Genomic DNA, 24409 nt, shown 5'->3' with positions numbered 1-24409 from the left:
ATAAATGTATCAAACTCAAAGTATTAGACTAGATAATCAACGCATGGATATCAGATATCAGAACTTTGTTGTTGCTATGATACGACCCGCATTACCCAACGCACTCCCCATTCACAATCCCTGACACAATATCCCACTGCAATCTCCATCCACAATACCCCACCGCTATACCCTCTTGAAGTTCCCATCGTTATCCCGACCGCAATGTCCACTCACTGTATCCCACCGCAATGGCTACTCACAATATCCCACCACAATCGCCAACCAGTACATCCACTCACCATATCCCACCGCAATCCCCATCCCATAATCCCCGCAGCAATATCCACCTACTATACCCATTCACAACTTCCGACCACAATACCGACTCACAATATCCGACCGAAATACCAACCCACAATACCGACTCACAGTATCCGAACAAAATACCGACTCACAGTATCCGAACAAAATACCGACTCACGATATCCGATCACAATACCCACCTACAATACCGACTCACAATATCCGACTGCAATATCCACAAAAATCCCCATAGCAACCCCTATCAACAAACCCCACATCAATACCCCCCCCCTCCCCGCCTACACTCACTCACAATATCCCAACGCCATCCCCACCTCATAATCCCCACCCACAAACCCCACTCAAAATATCCGACCGCAATATCCACCCACAATATCCACCCACAATCCCCACCCACAATACCCAACCACAATACCTACCCACAATACCCAACCATAATACCCAACCGCAATACAACCACCACCACAACCCCCACTCACAGTACCCACCACAAAAAAACACCCGCAACACCCACCGCAATCACAACCCACAATACCTTCTCACAATATCCCACCAATTTTGACCCTTGGCACGGTCGTTATTAAAAGAGACACATGTATATCTGTAATTAATAAGGGAGACACGTGTAGCTATGTATGGAGACTATATGGTTGACTTTCCAACATTAACCAATGCGGATGGTGACATACGCCGCAAGACATGCCAGCACAATGTAAGCTTAATAAGCATCTCCGTCTACTTTGAAACTGCAGTATGGGGCTGCAGGTACTATTCTGTCACGACAGAAAAGCATAGGCGTCATCAGCCTGAGAGCGGTCGCCGTATCGAAATGAGGTTATTTCTACAGTACTTCAGCGGCAATAGCTTTGACAGCGTAAGACTCGCTCAGCTAATGCAGTCCAAAGATAAGACCGGTTTATCCACTCCCTGTACCTGTCTCTCCCACTGCTGACCGTGGTGTAATCCGAACACCTACACAGTCGTTTTCCTAAAATTACGACCGCCTCCGTGGCCTAGTGGTAGAGAGTCCGCCCGGAGAGCGGAAGGTCTGGGGTTGGATTCCAGGGCGCGTCATACCAGAATACGTTAAAAATTGTTACCCTGGGTGGCGCTCGGCATTGAGGGGCTAAAACAAGGACTAAATCTTGGACGCGACGTTAAACCCCTTTTCACCTCACCTCATCTCCTAAAAGTATTGTCGGAAATGCTAGAAAACTGCTTTTGCCTGTTAAAAAAGGATATAATTATTCACAGACTGTTGTTATTGAAATATCGAGTAACTACTGATTGCACTACCTGTAGTTTGAAGTATTTCTGTCATAAGGAGTCCTATCGACAAGTTTGCAGGAGAAATATTCGAACGAAAACAGGAAGTTTACATTTATTCTCAGTCCAAAGATGGCAGTCTTAAACGGACTATAGAAATATGCGCACGTGACTCCGTTATAATGATAATAATGTTGTCTTCATATAACACCTAATCCACACACAAAAATTATTTTGAGAAAATTCTAGATGTGCATCTTAAAAAATGACAAAATGACGCTGCGTTTGTTTTGTTAACATTGCTCCCATGATGCATGTTACATTACACTTGCACAGCCATAACCATGGTACACGATACGATGAGTTACGATAAGTCAGATCAGCAATACGAAGAGTCAGATCAGCAATGCGTTGATTCAGATCAACCATACGATGAGTCAGATCAACCATACGATGAGTCAGATCAGCAATACGATGAGTCAAATCAGGAATACGTTGATTCAGATCAGCAATACGTTGAGTCAGATCAGCAATACGATGAGTAAGATCAGCAATACGTTGAGTCAAATCAGCAATACGTTGCGTCAGATCAGCAATACGTTGCGTCAGATAAGCAATACGTTGAGTCAGATCAGCAATACGTTGCGTCAGATAAGCAATACGTTGAGTCAGATAAGCAATACGTTGAGTCAGATCAGCAATACGTTGAGTCAGATCAGCAATACGTTGAGTCAGGTCAGCAATACGTTGGGTCAGGTCAGCAATACGTTGAGTCAGATCAGCAATACGTTGCGTCAGATCAGCAATACGTTGAGTCAGGTCAGCAATACGTTGCGTCAGATAAGCAATACGTTGGGTCAGATAAGCAATACGTTGAGTCAGATCAGCAATACGTTGAGTCAGATCAGCAATACGTTGAGTCAGGTCAGCAATACGTTGAGTCAGATCAGCAATACGTTGAGTCAGGTCAGCAATACGTTGCGTCAGATAAGCAATACGTTGGGTCAGATAAGCAATACGTTGAGTCAGATCAGCAATACGTTGCGTCAGATCAGCAATACGATGAGGTACGAAGAGTCAGATCAGCAATACGTTGAGTCAGATCAGCAATACGTTGAGTCAGATCAGCAATACGTTGAGTCAGATCAGCAATACGTTGAGTCAGATCAGCAATACGTTGAGTCAGGTCAGCAATACGTTGCGTCAGATCAGCAATACGTTGCGTCAGATAAGCAATACGTTGAGTCAGATAAGCAATACGTTGAGTCAGATCAGCAATACGTTGAGTCAAATCAGCAATACGTTGCGTCAGATAAGCAATACGTTGGGTCAGATAAGCAATACGTTGAGTCAGATCAGCAATACGTTGAGTCAGATCAGCAATACGATGAGGTACGAAGAGTCAGATAAGCAATACGTTGAGTCAGATCAGCAATACGTTGAGTCAGATCAGCAATACGTTGCGTCAGATCAGCAATACGTTGAGTCAGATCAGCAATACGTTGAGTCAGATCAGCAATACGTTGCGTCAGATAAGCAATACGTTGAGTCAGATAAGCAATACGTTGAGTCAGATCAGCAATACGTCGCGTCAGATAAGCAATACGTTGAGTCAGATAAGCAATACGTTGAGTCAGATCAGCAATACGTTGAGTCAGATCAGCAATACGTTGAGTCAGATCAGCAATACGTTGGGTCAGGTCAGCAATACGTTGCGTCAGATAAGCAATACGTTGAGTCAGATAAGCAATACGTTGCGTCAGATCAGCAATACGTTGCGTCAGATAAGCAATACGTTGCGTCAGATCAGCAATACGTTGAGTCAGATAAGCAATACGTTGAGTCAGGTCATCAATACGATGAGTCAGATCAGCAATACGATGAGTCAGATCAGCAATACGTTGAGTCAGATCAGCAATACGTTGAGTCAGATCAGCAATACGTTGAGTCAGATCAACCTCAAAATGCGTCCCACATGTCTTCACGAATCTTTACACACGAGTCAGGGGAGGAGTTTGCCATTGCTATTGAAAGATTCTTCATATTTCGTCTTTTCCTAATTTCATTGGGCCAAGATGGACGTAGCCTCCTCTATTGCTGATATTCGTGGCCAGAGCAGAGTTAAACCAACTACTGAATCATTTTTCATGAAACACATGTCGACCTACGGGTGAAGTACTGCGTTTTGCGATTTATCGATTTGTGAAGTTTTTTTAGGTTTGGGCATTTTCATTGAATCAAGTTGAACTAAGACACAACAGAAGGTGTGTTTCGTTTCCGAAGTAGAACGCAAGACGTCTCTTGTTTTTACAGCACAACGAGAAATGAGAACTGTGTAACCTGGTGTAATGGTCTTTTTTGTCTTCAGCTGATTGTGTAAAAGTTGAGTCACTACAAGGTAAAGGCAGCTGAGAACAAAATATAAAAAATACAAGGAAATACACTGTTCGACATATACTCCACCATTGTGCTCCAAGTACTTTATTATGTAAGTTGCGTATTTTTTTATTATGCCAGGTGATACTTTCTAAAAATAACTCTTCTCTCTTAAATCACTTGCAGTAAACTACGGTTATAACGATCTCAAAGGGACCACTAATCTTAGTTCGTTATAACCCTAGTTCGTTGTAAGCATATAAACAGCAAATGGGCGGGATCAAAACATTTCGTTATATCCGTAAGTTCGTTATAAGCATGTGCGTTATAACCGCAGTTTACTGTATATTATTTCTAATGCTACCATCACACCAAAGTAGTTCTATCTCGTTCTGACCCGCTCTACAAAAATACAAGAACGGGCTGTGATCACAGCAGAACGCGCAGTTTGGCGTAAAGTACGATGCTAGTTCGTTCACAAATTAGTCTATCTCGTTCTCAGCCAGTCTGCAGTCCGTTTGTATCCAGTTGAAGTGCCCGTTCACCTCATCTCGACAACGTTTCGGAGTAGTTCGAGCACGTCCGTAGCCGTTCTGAACCCGTCCTTAACCAGTTCAACCTCGTTCTACCTCGTTCACAATGCGTCCAAGCCAGTTCTAACTAATTCTTAACCCGACCAACTCGTTCGCAGTACGTCCTGATCTCGTCCCAAGTGCGTGTGTATTCGCGTCCTGGCCCGTCCTGGCCCGACTCCTATAGATACCGAGCGCGTTGTAGCCAGTCTTCATCCAAGTTCAGGGCTCCGAGCTGTACACATGCCTCCAAAGAGAAGTCGACCCGGTCGGTGTGCACACGTACCGAAATTTATGTCCGACTGCACCACGTCGTAACACGTCCCTAGTAGGTTCGAAGTACGGCAATTCCGTTCGTAATCCGTCTTTCTCGTTTTAAGTACGTTGTCAATCCGACTAACGGGATGGACGGGATAAAATTTTGAGCAGACTCAAAGTTCTAGAGCACCCTCCCCACCCGAGCCCGTCCATGAAGTTCGTAAAAAGACTGTCAATAGTTGCTACTACGTCCACTACGTTCATACACAGTTGGAGCCCGTTCGACAACATTTTCACGAACGTAGTGAGAATTAGTTTGGTGTGATGGGGGTATAAGAGAGTAAATATTCTAGTTACTTAAATTATCATCACAATTATATTTCCGTTAAATCCTGATTTCAAGTATTCAATATTTACACTACATTTCCCTGCAAATGCACCTAATGTTTCACGCATGACAACTTCATAGAGAGTGTTACAGCACGTTCAGCAATTAAAACCTATCCGCTGCCAACTGATTTCTGGAAACGTGTTAACCTTATTCCTGATTCCACACAGTGCACCTGTTCAACTAGATCCCGTCTTCGAAATGACATTGTGTACACAGGAACTTGTCAAACGAACGCATTGTCACCCGTATGACACCTACAGCCCGTCACGTCCAGTATGTAGTGTATCGACAATCATTGGTATTAAGATTGATCGGTCAGCATCATTCTCCCGATGAGCTTCACCTGGTGTATTGTGTTCACAGCGCCCAATGCCACCATGGAGTTAATTATTCGCCTAATCTGTATTCCCGTACTTTATAATTCATCTAAATGGCTAATTTTTATCAGTAATAATCTCTACTTCGTCACACCGTCATGAGTGTCTAAGCAGCATAGATCGATTATCTCCCCCTTACTACAAAGCAGGTGACATCCTCAGACAAGGACTCCATTCTGAGCATGGACTTAGAGACCCGTTTGACTCCCAATTAAATACTACACAGTTGGGCTGCAGACATATTTTTGATGTTTGAATTTTTCTCAAAAAAGGAGGAAAAGGTACGACTTAAAAATATTATGGTGATGGAGGAACACTTTTCATTTTTTCCCCACCAAGAATACCCATAAACACACCTGGGTATACATTGACCTCGGCTCTTATAACAGTGTCGACCCGTAAAGATCCGGGTTAGAATAGGTCTTCAGCAACCCATGCTTGTCGTAAGAGGCGACAAACGTGTGGTCGGGCTCGCTGACTTAGTTGATGCATGTCAATTGCGAGGAACGATGCTCATGAAATCAATCATTGGATTGTCTGGTACAGACTCGATTATTTACATACAGCTGGAATACAGCTGGGTGCGACCTTAAACAACAAACAAACAAAAGAAAACAAATAATACATTGTCATTCTACATCCTGGATGATAGACTCTGCTTTTTATTACCCGGGAAATATAAACATATTTTGATTGACAATAAAAATGATGCGAAGGATTTTAAATGATGCGATGCCCAAAAACATTTCCCTTTTCAAGCCCGATGCTTGTTACTCTTTGACCTTAAGGCAGATAGATGGAGGATGCAGGGAACCAATTGTTTATAAAGTGATGTCGCACTTTGCACCTTTTGAACTACAGTTTTGACTGATAATGTCTCCGTAGACGTGAAATTGCACAATCATCTTAACACGTTTCCGGCTTATTATTTGGCTTGATGCATAAGTTATACGTTATATTGAGGTACAGATTCTTGTGCGTCCTTTGTTTTCATAGGAGCTTGAATAAATGATTTAGTTTCAAATTTCGATATGGTGATGTACCCATTGTTGCAATTCAATTTTAATGTACCGCATAGATTGAACACAATTAATTTCACATGAGACTTCCTTGCCAGGCGTAAAGTGTCTTCACAGATAATGGATTCTTGATGGTAAGTTGTACAAGCCTGATAACACAACAACCGACAACAAAGACGGAGGTTATTGTTGGCAATGGAAACGTTCTTCATTCTCTCCTTAAGTTTCTGATTGAAAGGGGCTTATAAGAGGTTTGAATTAATAATTACTACTGCATGCCAATTAGGAGATAAACTTAGCGTGTTTTGAAATGTTAATACACAGGAGGTTCATCTCTATTCTAGCATGTCAGCTCTCTCAGACCGTTCCTAACGGGGACACGGGTAGCGAAAAACGTAACTGATATTGAAGATTAGTTGATGGACTGACGTCCCCGAGCTACACCATAAGCTCAGTAGCCTATACTTGAGTCAACTACAAAATACATTTCATAGTTTTTATTAGTTTCAACAAAATCAGTATTTGCATTGTCTTGTCACTTGAGTTTCTGGCTCACCGATCACCGAGTGTGTGGTTTGTTTATAGACTGACGTCGCATGGTAGGAGTACGGCTATACGGCGTCAGGCAATAAATACTTACTTCTGTGTGCAAATTGCGTGAATGGCTGATGCTACCGGTAGGACAGGACATGATTATCCTTTTCCCGAACACCTGGTGTCATCCCTGATGTTCAGTGGTCTATTAATATACTTTTCACAATTATATTTACATGTACGTCAAATGGAATTTTCGGCGGTTAATCTAGATTGGTTATTCTCAATATTGACAATTTATAATGGTTCGAAATGATGGTTGCAAAATACATATATTTAGAAAAAAAGATAAAATAATCCTCCATAGACATATGTTTAATTTCATCGCAACCTGCACTGATTATACTCAACTAAAACATTTCTTGGAAATCAACATGCCATCTCCCATTGTAGGAGTGAAAGGTTGTAGAAATAGGGTTGCCAAATGCTCAAATAATTCACTGGTCAACCAACTTGATTAAATGACAGGAGTTAAGTTATTTTGAAGTTGTACTTTTGTGCCAGTTTATTTGAAATAACTCTCTAACAGTAATACATATTCAGAAAGACCATCTCCCCACCTACCCCACCCACCCCCAAACTCCCGACCTGGCTTTACTCGACTTACTTCCGTTATTCTTTGCAGTCCATGGCTATCAGAATAGTTGTTCGCAGTGACAGTGTATTTACAAATTGCATAAATCAAAGGCCAATCCCGATCTGTTGTTTACCATTAGCTTGATGATTTACAGGAGCATGAAGCCTGTCGGCGCAAACATTGCCAACGGAACCCCACTGAAGTATGTCTGAACGCCGCCGTCTATAGCTCAGGACGAGCCTGTCCTGCACGACACTAGCTGGTGACAGGCTTTTGTGACACAGTGTTTAGTGTATGTTTTACTTAATTGTATGTGTACTCCATCAATGTCTCAAAACTTGTTGTCACCAAGTGCTTATGCAGTGTACATGTGAGTGACAAATATATCACTATGTGTTCCAATATGGAACGTATACAATATCTACTAGGTATTTTTTTATATGCATCGATATGTAGACTATCGATATATTCACACGCACGTTTTAGTGCGAAAAGGCCTATGAATTTTGAGGTCTCGACTGGCATTAGGTACCTGATTTTAATTGTATTTGTACCAATCAGAATCAATCATTCCTCTGTCATAGTGGAATTATAGATGGTGTACATGTACAGAAAACAACTAGACAATAAACTCGTTTATGTCCCAAAACAAACAATTTGGTGACCCTGCTACAGGGACAAGAAGTTCACATGAAACCGCTGTAACTAAAAAAGTCGCTGCGATGCAGAACGTTCCAGGTGTATTGCTAAACAAAATGTCTCCTGACTTAACGCAACCGGATTCGTGCATCCGCAAGACACACTCAGATTCTGTGCAGCTACAAGACCGGATCCTGTACACCTGAGAGACCTGATCCTGTACAGCTGCAAGATCTGATCCTGTGCATCTGCATGACATATCCCGATTCTGTGCAGCTTCAAGACCTGATCATGTGCAGCTGAGAGACCTGATCCTGTACAGCTGCATGAGATATTCCGATCCTGTGCAGCTGCAAGGCCTGATCATGTGCAACTGCAAGACCTGATCCTTTGCAGCTGCAAGACCTGATCATGTACAAAATACATGGCCTGATCCCGTGCATTTTGAAGTCCCGATCACGTGCAGCTGCAATAACTGATCCTGTGCAGCTGCAAGACCTAACCATGTACAGCTGCGAGACCTGATCCTGTGGAGCTGCAAGACACATATCCCGATCCTGTGGAGCTACAAGACAGAAGCGTTGCGTCCCTTAGCAGCCCGAGTTATGGTGCTGAGACATGAGCTTCTTTTCTGGTACCGGGGACGTACTGATACGCCAGCCACAGTCGCCACCGTACCGGAATGACGTCACGGCAAACTTCAACACAACAATAAACAAGATCCGGTCTTTTGGAATGATATTTATTCTCATCTTTATACACGGTTTGCTCATCACAATATATATATACAATGTATATGTATATATTCTGAAGTGAATCAACGTTCTCATACAACGAGACACTGTACATTGCATTTATTTACTTTTTTTATATTTGATATATAAGTTACGTCACTAATATCGTAATTTAACGCCATTAATGAAACAGGGCTTGTTTAAGTCCTTGCAATTCCGCTGTAACAGATATGGGTTCGATAGAATGTAAACATCAGACATGAACAGGACAAGTTTCATCACAGGTAAGACTTATTGCTGGAGGGAGCCCTCACTCTTTCCTTCTTCTCGAGGGAGATGCAGACACGAACATTATCAAGAGAATACCAGGAGAATACACTAAGCAGCATATGCTTACCAGAGCCAATCTGCTGTAACTAATGACGTCATCTTTATTCTCTTATCAACTCATTTTACGAGCGAGATAATTAGGGGTCCATTAATTCCATATTAAACTATTTCCTGTGAGTCTATTTTCAGTTACCAGCGGTTCCTAAAGGCCTCTGCTCGGGCAGAAGAGGTGTCCTGGTGACGTCATCAATAATGACCAATGGTCATAAAGTTACTCCATCTTGCCAAACACCTCACGTACTTTATGACCTTTGACCCGAAAAGTGACGTCATCCAGTTCAGTGTTCAATGAGGTGACGTCATTATGATTCACAGAAGAGGCATGTGCTACAAAACTAGAATGATGCTGACAGGATGATGAAGACTGAGGCGGAAGGGGGATAATTCTGTAATAGATGGTGACGTCACTTTTCTCTCAGCGCCATATTTGGTTAACACAGCACCTGCAATATAATAATCAATATCAGAATCAGGATAAACAAGGACTACACCAAACTAAATTTAACCACATGGTTATATTATTTCTGAAAAGCATGGTTATTTTGTAACGGTTATTTAACCCACCTACCGTTCTGACTATTTCTTAATCCCTTGGTTATCTTAAAACCAACAGAGCTAGTTCAGTAGAGTGTCTTAAACTATTTAACAGTTGGTTTGGAGTTAACAGGTTTAAACGGGTTTTGATAAACTGGTCTCATTTGTCTATATATTAAGCGTACTAATGGCACAGATAGCACGTGCTTTCAAACCAGATATATACATCTAAACCGTCGGGCAAGATAATGTATACATCTATGTTTGATGATGGCTTACAATGAAACAAACAAGAAATGGTTATTCAATGGTGTTGTATCTGATACGGGTATCACAGTTATGTTTTAGACCAAAGTTCGTAGTGTTCCGGCCACTGATTTCAGAACAGTAACCGCTTGATAAGGTTTGTAATCTTTCGGTCAAATCCATTTTTAAAGTGTATACTTTCTTTTGTCCTTCTGTTTCAGTGGCATATCCTTGCAAAGCTAGAAATGCATAGCAAATGCCGTCATATACAAGGTGAAATTCGGCATTAGCTTTAAAACGAGTATACGTCATGATATCAATCCACAACTTCATTGGTCAGGAAAGCGTTAGGGTTGTGATTGCTGGAAGACAGTTAAAGTGAGTACATGGGACGCGTTTTAACACCAAACACCTTGGACATAAACTGACACAACTGTGTCCCCATTACTCTGTTTAACAGGCAAATGGATGAAGACAAGAACCGTTCAATGTTTTACAGAAGTCGCTGCAGCAAGGTGCGGCTGGACGAAAGTGCGGATCTCACCCCAGGGTGTTTGGGTCAACAAATGTCACGTTGCGTTATCAGGATCTGTACGGCAGAGAACACGTTAGTGGATCGTGCACGCATAAGTTTGTTAAGAAGCCATTGACATGAGATATATATGTTCCATTTGTTTGAATAATTCACGTGTTGAATCTTTAAAAGAACATTACGGCCATATTTCTGACGTCACAACAGTGCCGGGCTAAATGCCTCTGACTTCTTTTATTTGCCAGTGACAGCTACCCCGGTAAGTATTGATGTTAAAACGGGGACGGTGTCCAAATTGCTCTAGACATCAAAAGAATCATGCTAATGTGGTGAATTATTGATAAGCCATGAAAAATATTATTGCAGATCAAGGAGTGTTCCTCTGCTGATTGATAACCTTAGATACAGACTCCCATAGGACATGACGCTCACCTTAGTCGCCAACTCGGTGACTATTGAGCCACATATAAACTGTCATTGTATATTCCCGGCCAACTGTTCCGTCATGTAATTTTTGTCACGGCGAGTGGTCAAACACAATATGGACGCTGTTCCTAAGTTGAAATATAAGACTGGGACCGTTCTTAACCAGAAACTCTCAGGGGAGATAACCCGAGTTCATAGATGCACTGGATGAACGAGCGAAGGGGTGGAGGTGGGGGTGTGTTCTTGAGTGAGTGGGATACAGTGCGGTGAGTGGGTGTGTGAATGAGACGTTGTATATACATGTATGTAGATGATGGATAAGGGTGGTGAATGCTATATTTGGCTTGAAATGTCGTCTAAGACACCAAAGTTGGCTGTGCAGAGTTGTCTCCCTTAGGCGTACCAGAAACCTATGGTGATCGGTTCGAATCCCAGATTCATCATGATCACATGTCTAGGTGACCCGTGGTCATGGGTTTCACGAAAGTTGTAAACATCTAAGACCTGCATCACTTAGGGCTTTCTTCCAAGCTGACAGGCCGTGATTTTTAGTGAAATACAAAGCGGTTTTAAATGCTCACTCACTCACTCATTCAATGACTGTCTGACTCACTCACTCACTCTACAGAGAGTCGAAATCCGAACATTCATCTCAGAATATTTATCGTATATCAGCCTGTTTTCCCACTGCAATCGTCACTTCACAGACGTCACTTCACAGACGTCAGCTGGGTATTTGGCACGTGAAGTATCATGTTATGGCAACGTTCATATGGTCTATTCTGTTTCTTGTAGGGCAACAGAATACATACCACGTGGGCATTTATAACTGTACAACAATAGGTTATACAAAACTACGTCATAGTGACCAACATAGTGACCAACATAGTGATCAACATAGTGACCAACATAGTGGCCAACATAGTGGCCAACATAGTGACCAACATAGTGGTCAACAGAGTAACCAACATAGTGGCCAACATGGTGACCAACATAGTGACCAACATAGTGGCTAACATTATGACCAACATACATGTAGTGGCCAACATAGTGACGAACATATAGACGAAAATAGAGGCCAACACAGTGACCAACATAGTGGCCAACATAGTGACCAACATTGTGACCAACATAGTGACCAAAATAGAGGCCAACACAGGGACCGACGTTGTGACCAACACAATGACCAACATAGAGGTCAACATAGTGGCCTACACAGTGACCAACATAGTGGCCAACATAGTGACCAATATTGTGACCAACATAGTGACCAAAATAGAGGCCAACACAGGGACCGACATTGTGACCAACACAATGACCAACATAGAGGTCAACATAGTGGCCTACACAGTGACCAACATAGTGGCAAACATAGTGACCAATATTGTGACCAACATAGTGACCAAAATAGAGGCCAACACAGGGACCGACATTGTGACCAACACAATGACCAACATAGAGGCCAACTTAGAGGCCAACATAGTGGCCAACATAGTGGCCAACATAGTGGCCAACACAGTGACCAACATAGTGACCAACACAGGGACCAACATTGTTACCAACAAAATGACCAAGATAGAGGCCAACATAGTGGCTAACATAGTGACCAACATAGTGACCAACATAGAGGCCAACACAGGGACCAACATTGTGACCAACAAAATGACCAAGATAGAGGCCAACATAGTTGCCAACATAGTGACCAACATAGTGGCCAACATAGTGACGAACATATAGACCATTATAGTGGCCAACATAGTGACCAACATAGTGACCAACATAGTTGCCAACAAAGTGACCAACATAGTGACCAATATTGTGACCAACATAGTGGCAAACATAGTGACCAACATAGTGACAAACATAGTGGCCAAATGATAAGGAATGACAGGGTCTCTTGTAGGCCGGCCCAAAGGATCAACATCCTTTAAGAATTTAGCTAAACAGAAATTACTTTGAAAGTTATCAGGCCTGTACAGATCAATGAGAAGAAGAATATTTTAATTTCAGCACTTGCAAGTTCAGAACGTAATAACAATACCTGTGTATGTATTGGCTGACTTTAGAGGTTGTCAGGAAGCATTTATTAAGGTCATTAATCCAGGCTAACGGAGACCATGGAGCCCCAAAACTACCCTATTATCCATTCTTACATACATGATCAAATTCGAATATTGAAAGCCTAAGTGAGATAAAATGCTACCGCAACTTAACTTTGGACAGTTATTTCAAATTGGCCAAAACTTATAGTCCCTCGTCATACCCCGTCCTTTAGATAAATGATGTTTTATTTCTTATTTATGCTTTCGACAGCCTAGTTGCAAATCATCAGGAGAGTTGTAGACAGGAATTCTCAAAACACAAACCTAATGTGCTGTTTAAGCAAGGCGTTAAAGTGTCTTTTCTCCTCGCTCTCTGCCCTATCATCGATCTAGACATTGATGATCGTTGCACGAGTGACACTGACACTTTGTCCGTGTGTAACGACCTACTAATTAACTTCTGGAATGATTATGCATTATAACATCAGATCTAGGAGACAAACACACAGGCATCTGAAGGACCTGAGTCAAGCTGGGTATGGAAGCCAAATGTACCGAATCTAGTTCTCCTTCAACGTGAGAAGTTCCATCTGCACAATGTCCAGACACCCTACCTACCCTTACTGCCAAAATCTACATCACAACGTTTATCTATCTCGCCATCCTGATCTGATTAAACAAATATAACATTTATCCATTATTAATTACTTATCATATTAGTGTTAGTTAGATTGATTAAAGAATACACAATTTAGTAGAGAAACCTTTGGTCAGCGTGCCGCGTCCAAGTTAGCCATTGATATAACGATCCTCGCAATCGCACAAAACCTGCTCCCGCACACTGTTTGATATTTACCTTTGGACATCCTATAGTTGGTCAACAGCTTGTCATTCGTCGTGACAGGGGCCCTGGCACAACCCTTACCACATTGACGAAAGAAACATATATTTTTCTTATCGATTTGGCCATGGCTAATAATGTCATTTAATATTAGCGTAAATATTTACATATGCGTTGGATATAACCTTGACCTTTAGTAAGCCAACAGAGAGACAATGTGGGAGGTGTAGCCAGGTATAGGGAGTTGGTATACGCCCAAGTAGACTGGTATATAATAAATATGGTATACGTCTAAGTAGACTTATACAATAAATATGGCACAAGTTCATTTAGACAAGTATATGAATATGGTATACGTCCATGTAAACTGGTATATAACTATGGTATACGTCCAAGTAGACTGTTATATAATAAATATTGTATACGTCCATGTAGACTGGTATATAAATATAGTACACGTCCGTGTAGATAAGTATATAAAAATTGTATACGTCCATGTAAACTGGTATATAAATGTGGTACACGTCCATGTAAAACTGGTATATAAATATGGTACACATCCATGTAAAACTGGTATATAAATATGGTATACGTCCATGTAAAACTGGTATATAAATATGGTATACGTCCATTTAGACAAGTATATAAATATGGTGTACGTCAAAGTAGACTGGTATATAAATATGGTATACGTCCATTTAGACAAGTATATAAATATGGTGTACGTCAAAGTAGACTGGTATATAAATATGGTACACGTCCATGTCGACTATTATATAAATATGGTATACGTCCATTTAGACAAGTATATAAATATGGTATACGTCCATTTAGACAAGTATATAAATATGGTACACGTCCATGTAAACTGGTATATAAATATGGTATACGTCCATGTAAAGCTGGTATATAATTATGGTATACGTCCTTGTAGACTGGTATATAAATATGGTACAGGTCCATGTAGACTGGTATATAAATATGGTACACGTCCATGTAGATAACTATATGAACATGGTATACGTCCGAGTAGACTGTTATACAATAAATATGGTATACTTCCATCCATGTAGACTTGTATATAAATATGGTAAACGTCCGTGTAGACTGGTAGATGAATTTGAGTGAGTGAGTGAGTACTGTTTTACGCCGCTTGTTGCAATATTCCAGCAACATCACGACGGGGGACACCAGAAATGGGCTTCACACATTGTACCCATGTCGGGAATCGAACCCGGGCCTTCGGCGTGACGAGCGAACGCTTTGACCACTAGGCTACCCGACCGCCCCAGATGAATTTGATGTACGCCCAGGAACTATAGCATATACAATCTGAAAAGTCAGCAAGGCAGTGTACTTAAATCGGACATGAGTCCATGTGGTATTGTGGGCACATCTGGTATGCGTGCACACAATCAATGATGGAATATTGCGTAAGGCTGCATCGCCAATTTTACATAGGTTCAATATGATGCCTCGTGATATATAAATATAATATAACATTTGCATGGCACGAATGCTCTTTATGCTATTTACTTTCTACATGAGCGGAGCTATCATAACATGGGTCGGTGTAGATAGCGGATCCATACAAGCCAGGAATAATACAGGTTAAAAGCCGCAATATTTGATAAATCATCCTGTCTGAATTATGTACATATTCTATTTGTTATCCGTAATTATTTATCGTATCAAAAACGAAATAAATATATTTATTGAAGGTCGCCTTTTCCAGGTTTAGACTGCGAACGTTTTCCTCCCTGCAGTCCTTTCTATACGTAGACTGTCACTAATGGAACAGCCGTCTATTATAGACTTAAGGAAATTATGTCAATCAGCTGTACATCTGCTAAATCAATACATGGCTTCTCTAAAACAATGGTCTTTTAGAATAGGTAATGCTGGCCTAATGTACCGATGAGGAGGTTTTGCACCAAAACAATCAATATGGACGTTAAATCTGGATTATCTGGCGCAAATGAGCTTCCATACATTTATAATGCTATCATGAGAACTTCATGGGCTGTAGTGATCAAACAGTGTCAGTATAGTGCATTTCGAGAAAGGAAATTAACGCAATACACGTAGTTGGGATATCTATATCATAGGTTATGCAATAGATATTGGATTTAGCGTTGTTCAATTGTGGATAAATACGGACCACGTATTTCCGCATGTCAAGTATGCTTTTAAGTCAACCATGACTTAATGATGATGATTATTATTACTGTTGTTTTGCAATAATCGGTTGGACAGCAATAAATACGAAGGTAATTGATATATATTTCGAAATAGAATGCCAATTGTATGTCACACTGCTTGAAATAATAAAACGTTCCAAATTGAGTTCCGCGTCAAATAAAAACGGATGTGGACACAACAGTTATTCGTACAAAGAATATCGCACATGGCAGTCTTGATTCCTTGAACAGCAAAATAGACATATGACCACATATTAACTTTGATTAATGGTTGATTTCGTTCACCAAATTATAGTTTAACCATTGAACAACGGTTCAACAACGCTCCGAGTTTAGAGTGCAACTTTTTCTTTTGTGCTTTAGTGAAATGTTTGCAATAACAGTCAAATCCAATTGGTCAAAGATACATTCAAGGCCCCAGGTCAAAGATACATTCAAGGCCCCAGGTCAAAGATACATTCAAGGCCCCAGTAAAGCTTTCAAGAAGTAATATGGTAGATATGTGGAAGACATTTCCAAATTTGACGCATCAGTGACACAAATAATGTCCGATGCCATTCCCTATTTTGACTTGTACCATATGTTCCAGTGTTTTGTTTCAGGTGAACAATTGACTTGCCATTGCATGTGTTTGTGACGGGTGCCACGGATGGGGCAGGATACGCTCACCTTTTCGCGAACAATTGTTATCATCACTTTTTGACAGTGATTCATAAAAACACATACACATGCTCAGAATCGTACAATCGACTCTGCTTTCAGCAGAGATTTCTGTTGGATATGGAAAAGGTTTTGTCGCGTTTATTTACACCCACTCGTTGTATATAACATATATCCTTTAAAGCAGCCGGACACACCGATCCCCGTCGCTACACCTCACGTGTCCATCTCGGGAATGTTTCTCTTTATTGCGCCCAGGAGGTAATCAATCTTGACCTACATGGCACTGGACGACTACATGTACATGCATGGGTGCAAAATATGTCTCAAATAGTCCACAACCTCTTGTACCCATACTGCACGTTTGTCTTTGGAGCTAAAGATATGTTTCTGGTGAAGTCTCCCCCTACAAAATACTTTCCTCCAATATAATCTGAGGGACAAAAATATAATTCTTTTTATAAATATGAAAATTGAAAGAACTGATGTTAAATTTGATTATGTCTATTTAACCATCACTCATTCTGTAGCTGGATAACAACTGGTTAATATAAACTGGTTCAGTGAACACTGGGGGAAAGAAATACATTTGCAACCACACGACTTCTACCACGTTTGAAATGTATATTTATGTGGAAAACAGAAAAGTTACTGATTTTCAAAGATTTTCAAGGTGTCTAAGAGACCAATCAGCAGATGTGCATTATGTAATTTTTAAAAGGTAATAATATTTAAGAAAATGTAGAAGTATTCTTTGAGTGCTGACTAAACGCCAGTAAAGTTCGTTTTGGGGATATATATTGCTAACGTAAGATATTTTCAATTGCAAAACAAAACATGAAAAAAAATTCAAAATCAATTTGGAACAATCTCCAGAATCACTTAATTTCCATTACTTATAAGATGCTAATACCAACTGTTAATCCCAGTTGCAATGTACATGGGCTGTCAGCTCAACCTGAACGATCTGTGCAACCATGTCACTTCTCATTATTACTGTTGTTTATAATCCGTTGTTTGTTTGTTTGTTTGTTTGTTGTATAACTCCACACTCATCTATATTCAAGCTATATGACGGCAGTATGTAAATAATCGAGTCTGGACCAGACAATCCAGTGATTTACATCATGAGCATCGATACACGCAATTTCAACCAAGTCAGCGAGTCTGACCACCCGATTTCGTTAGTCGCCTAATTACGACAGCATAGTCGTCTTTTACGGCAAGTATGGGTTGCTGAAAACCTATAGTACCCCGGATCTTCACGGGTCCGTTGACGTATCCGTGCCAGATGACCTTGGATATTTAAGCCTTGATCCAAAGACGAAGAATAAGAAGTTAGGGCTAGTCAAGAACCACTGCCACTGTGGGCTCCATGTTCTCTGTTCCTACCGAGAACCGTACATATAGGAACCGCATATAGGAACATGCAAATATTCTTATCAACGTCACGTGTGTCTGCAATGTACGTAGTTTTCCCTTGTTGGTTTCTATTGCTCCCCAGGTTATCTATTACTTCTACACAACTACCGTTGGTTTCTCCCAATATATCCTACCACATTTCTGAAGGAAATGTCGTTTAAGACGACACAGTGGGTAATTTAATTGTGAGACGTCTACCCCTTTTGGTCAACCCCATGAGCAACGGTATGCTGCTGTCGGACCAAGGATCATTATCAGTGCGAGAATCGAACCCATAATCAACGAATCCTGGCACGACTAATGGATTCAACTACGTCTTAGCACAAAAGGTAAACTGTGTCCCGTATCAAAAGGTATGAAGCGAGAACGTAATGTAGAGTCAACACTACAGAACCTTTGTGATAAAAGAAGATAATTGTTCAAATCCTTTGTTACGTCTTCACCGAAGTGTCCTCCATGAGCTAAAGGTAATTGTTCAAATCCTTTGTTGCGGTGATCATTACGTTACTGTGCCCTTCTTTAACTAAAGGTAAATGTTTACATTCCTTTTACGTATTAGCCAAAATAAGTCCTCCGTGAACTAAACATAACTGGTCATATCCTCTTTTACGTCATTACCCGAATGTTTGCTCCTTTATCTAGAAATATATCTATAAATGTCCTTTCGTCTTCACCAAAATAAATCCTCCTTGATCTCGAGGTAAATATTTAATCCTTTGTTAAGCCATTACCTTAATGTGTTCTCCAGGATCTAGAGGTCATCGGCGATGCCCTGGAGCTTGGACAACCAGTTGGAGTACAGCGCCCTCTTGCGGCCCCGACAGCCGTCGAAGCTGTTGCAGAACAGCCTCTTCCTGATGTCGTCCGGTAGCCGCATCACTCGCTGAGCCACGGCTTTTGTCGGAGCTTCAGAACGTTTACCGGCATTACCGCAGCCGAAGTAATTACAAAATGGCCGCTTGCCGAGGACTGGGGGATGTTGTCGCCTTCTGCCCCGGAACCTTCCGCCACATCCGGTGAAGCCGTTGCAGAAGACACGTTTCGTCAGGCCGTCAGTGTTCCCTGGTGTTCTGACCTGGTTTGAGGACTCGCTGGACAGTCTGTCGAACAGGGTAGCCAAGGCTCGGGGCAAGTTTAACCGCCCATCCATAAGGCGGCCATCAGGGGGTAGGGACAGAGGATCCGACAAAATGTGGGACTCGGATGATTTGCCCTGTGATAAAGAGAAATAGATGTGTTGTATTAGGTCCAGAAGAGCCGGGTAGGAATGATCTTTATCAACCCATGGTTGTCGTAAGATGCTACTAAAGGGATCGGGCGGTCAGGCTAGCTGACATAGTTGATGCATGTCATCGTATCCCAATTGCATAGCACGATGCTATGATAATAATCACCAGATTGGCAGGTCCAGACTCAGTTATTTACAGACCGCCGTCATATGGCTGGAATATTGCTGAATGCGGCGGTAAACAGACGAAAAGGAACATTAGACCAGACACCCCATAACATAGCTATAGTTATATATACACAGGGGGCACGGGTGGCCCAGTCGTCTAAGGCGCCGCGATTCGCTGTGCAGAATTGCGTCCATTGGGCTCGCCAGAAACCTATGATTGTGGGTTCGAATCACGGTTCGCCCCGATTATGTTTCAAGGTTTGTCAGCACCATACCCGTGCTCGTGGGTTTCACCGAAGTGGTAAACGTCTGAGACCTGCATCACTTAGGGCTTTCCTCCCACATTAAGCTGACGCGCCGCGATATAACTGGAATACTGTTAAAAACGGCGTTAAACCCAACTCACTCACTCACACTCACTCAATATATACACATGTTTCGCAATACGAACTCCATACTTGTCCGGATATGCACAGGTCTGAGACTTGTATTTTTTATCATTAAAAACACAATATTGGCTTCCACCTACATCAGGACCTGATCTCCTGCCCCGGGACCTCCCGCCACATCCGGTGAAGCCGTTGCAGAAGACACGTTTCGTTTGAGCGTTTGCATCACCGGATGTCCTGACTTGATCTGAGGACTCGCTGGACAGTCTGTCGAACAGGGTGGCCCATCCGCGGGGCAAGTTTAGTCGCCCATCCATAAGGCGGCCATCGGGGGGTAGGGACAGAGGATCCGACAAAATGTGGGACTCGGATGATTTGCTCTGTAACAAACAGAAATAGATGTGTTGTGTTAGTATCAGACACTAAGTGACACAACCACAGTCATGTTTTCACATGGGTGGCAACATTTACCTGAGCTTACCCCCGACCAATATTCACAGTTTTAAGGTGTATATGGTGTCTCACATCAGGACCTAACCTGAGATTTGATCACTGAGACATTTAATGAGTATCAACCCCACAACATATCCAAAGTAGGTTGTACATACTGTTTCCTGGATGCAGTCATTCGGATTTGGCAGCTACATCTTTTTACGAATTTGACGAAGTGTTACCTTACGGAAACTTTCAATTTTGTTGTAAGACGAACCATTTCCTTAATAAAACGAAATCTCTGAGGAAAGTCTGACTGTTTATAGAATTGTAAGAAATAGAAGATGTAATGCTGTGAGGAGAAGCTACCTGTGGCACATAGTCTTCCTCCGGGTCGTCTGACGCGCTGACAGCTAACAGCGGGAGTAGCAGAAGACAGAGCAGACGACACGATGGCATTTTGTAGAAAACTGTGTGGCACTTCTTCCCGTCCTCAAACACGATCCAGCGAGAGATACTGAAATGGCCATTAAAATAGAGGCTGTTAATGTAAGCTAGCTTCAACCTGAGAACGGAATTGAATCAGATCGGACCAAAATGAAATTAAAGACTACGAGCTTGCTTGGAGGTAATTGACGGCGTACAGACAGTGAGGGACACTGTCATGGTGTCCTCATCCTACTTGCTGACTAAATTCGATGTGATAAGACTCCGACAAGTGTCAGGTCCAGACACAGCCGTATAAACTGTGGGCAGTCGAAGAAGTCGTAACAACAGACAACGACGTCGTCACTCCGTCAGCCTGACTGGGGGAAATACCTTCACAATTTATCAAATTAACTCAACTGTCCACTTGTCTTAGTTTGGTGCGACCAAGGTACCCAGTTTGTCGAGGATATTCTGTATATTGACTTAAGGACCCTCCCAAGCTTTCATATGTTGAAAACTGATTAGCACAGCGCCAGCGCACATCAGTGTCAAAACCACCTCAACATACACGCGGCTAAAAACTTTTTTGTGAGCTGCAACTATTGATTAAATCTCTTAATCAATCCAGCTAGGTGTCGTAGCTTCATTGAAGGTATCAATTATGCATGTCAATTATGCAAGGAAATCGCACTGTCTACCTCTTCTCAGTTTCTACTGTTTTCGTTAGTTTCTTTGTCGTTTCTGTTTTCTTTTATTTTTTTTACAGCATTTCATATTTATTTTATGTATTTATCAATTACAGACACTACTGGGTTATTTTAGAAAGTCACTTACGGATAATTATAGTGAAAGTGTGGTAGCTGTTTTAGCAATATTCCACCAATATAACGAAATGGGCTTCACACATTGTACCCATGTTTGGAATTGATCAGGGTCTACGGCTTGAGTAGCGTTAACCACCTACGCTACCCTAGGTAAAATAACAGGTGTTTTATAATATACGACAAAGGTAAAATAACAGGAGTATATAATATACGATAAAGGTAAAATAACAGGAGTATATAATATACGACAAAGGTAAAATAGCAGGAGTATAAAATATACGACACAGGTAAAATAACAGGAGTTTATAATATACGATAAAGATAAAATAACAGGAGTATATAATATATGAGCCGTGAACAATAACCAAACGTATAACCCAGGTATTTCGCTTTACATTCAAACGTCGCTGGTTCTACCCCACCACTGTCAACCCGGTTCCAAGCAACACCCCCATCCCCCCCCCCAAAAAAAACAACAAAAAAACAACAAAAAACAACAACACACACACACAAACACACACACACACACACACACACACACACACACACACACACACACACACACACATACTCATTTCATTGATAACAACCTTCCACGTCGTCACTTGGTACTTAATGTACAGTTTGCATTCGACGTGCAGCTGGAAACATAGCCCTGGACCCGATAAAAAGATATGCCTGATGTTTATCAATCCATGTTTTAAAGATTTAAGAGGAAGTACGCTTAGCACAACGTAGTATCATGAGCGCGATCTTAATGTTTTTGTGGTAGATCGTATCCCGTTCTTTAAAAGGGAGATGGACCTTTTTGTCAAAGGACATGATAAATATTGCTATTGTCGTGACGTTTTTAATTTAAATCAAGATAAACAGTTATTTCGAGACAATTATTTTCAAATCTATCTACACTATATTGGATATACATCTTCCACTCTTCCAAATTGTTCGTCAGCTTTTCCCATTAAAACCTCCTGGTAAATGTTGTTTTAAACTTTCATTGATGCAGTAAAAGCCTCGTGAAGGTGTTTCTTTGAACTTTCTAACACGCAGTAAAAGTCAAGTGTGTTTCTTTCAACGAATAAACGATTAGAAAAGGATATGTATTTAGCACAAAATAACTTACAATTTGGCGATGGGTGAGTTAGTGATATAATGTTTAGAATCAGAATCCACGTTTAAAGGTCCCCAAACAAATGAAGATCCGGTTAGAATAGGTCTTCAGCAACCCATGCTTGCCGTAAAAGGCGACTATGCTTGTCGTAAGAGGCGGCTAACGGGATCGGGTGGTCAGGCTTGCTGACTTGGTTGATGCATGTCATCGATCCCAATTGCGTGGATCGAAGCTCATGATGTAAATCACTGGATTGTCTGGTCCAGACTCGATTATTTACAGACCGCCGTTACATAGCTTGAATATTGCTGAGTGCGACGTTAAAGAACAAATTCACTCACTTAAAGGTCCCCAGGGTATATCATACATGTGGCAAATAAATCATACTTCCTTCTATACATACCATCCAAGGCGACATCATCTCCGTAACAAGTTAACAATCATACCATGATATAACATCACATGTGCCTTTTGTACGTGTGTATGATATCTCAATACCAGTATATACATTATATATCTAACAACTACATAACATGATATAACAGGTCCCTTGAGTGCAACTAACGTACTCCCAAATAGCTCGCACCTGCGTTGTTTTCATCATTTGAAACATATTGCTAATTAACCTACACCAAAGAGTACTGACTATCAGAGAGGAAGCGGAGGTAGTTTCAATGATTGATTTTTTTACTGATATAATACTTAAATAATAGTTCGATAGTGAGGCCCTATTTAAAGGCTTCATTGTATTTGAATTTTATGTAATTATTTATCCTACTGACGCCCTGGTGATGACAGGTGCATGTATAATGTCAGACGGTTGGTGCAGGTTCTATTAACTGATGCTATTGTTGCAGATTAATCCAAACGTTTTGTAAAAGTCGGACGAATGTAAGCCTAATTCATTAGCTTTTCCAAATGACAGTAAGTGTTCCATAGTGCCTCAGATTGTGGTCTTAAACATTGGATGTCTCGTGTACCAGTTGCTACCTCGGTATCCGGGCCTCATCACCCACGGCATTGAACATGGAAGCAAGACTTGGTTTCTCAAGAACAGGTGATGATTAAGGAAAGAGATGTAAAAAGGATTTACATTTTCCTTGACATTGTCTTAAATGTTTCTGTATAAAAAAGAAACAGTGACGAGAGGCAGTTTTCTCTTTGTGGCTCTGACCACAATAAACAACATGCGTACGTGTGATTACCATAACAATACCTTCATTTTCGTAGTAATAATTAGGTTATACCAGACGTGTGGTATTATAAGTAAAAGTAGCAGCCGTGTCACGGGAACAGTCATCGGTTAGTGCTGATTATGGAATAGTTCCTGCAAATCCAAGTTTGAAAATCGAAGGATAATTGTAAAATTAGATTCTGGAACATCTTGAAGGACCCTTCTTCCAAGTGTGTCAAATATGACATTTT

General features: G+C 41.3%; 1 protein-coding gene across 1 annotated transcript in view; it reads right to left on the bottom strand.

Moving 5' to 3' along the window:
* Positions 1-9110: 9110 nt before the first annotated feature.
* Positions 9111-24409, bottom strand: part of LOC139452419 (uncharacterized) — a 43537-nt gene continuing 28238 nt past the window's right edge. Inside the window, exons 2-5 of the mRNA XM_071233890.1 lie at positions 20990-21137; positions 20329-20568; positions 19135-19616; positions 9111-9942 (exon numbers count right to left, since the gene is read on the bottom strand). Of these exons, the coding sequence (XP_071089991.1) occupies positions 19155-19616; positions 20329-20568; positions 20990-21079 (792 nt within the window). The 5' untranslated portion in view covers positions 21080-21137 and the 3' untranslated portion in view covers positions 9111-9942; positions 19135-19154. The remainder of the gene's footprint in view (positions 9943-19134; positions 19617-20328; positions 20569-20989; positions 21138-24409) is intronic.

Source organism: Haliotis cracherodii, unplaced genomic scaffold (genome assembly GCF_022045235.1).
Source record: "Haliotis cracherodii isolate W230 unplaced genomic scaffold, xgHalCrac1.p SCAF_9, whole genome shotgun sequence".
Lineage (NCBI taxonomy): Eukaryota > Metazoa > Mollusca > Gastropoda > Lepetellida > Haliotidae > Haliotis > Haliotis cracherodii.
The sequence above is the reverse complement of the archived record's forward strand: the minus strand, read 5'-3'. Positions and strand labels throughout refer to the sequence as shown.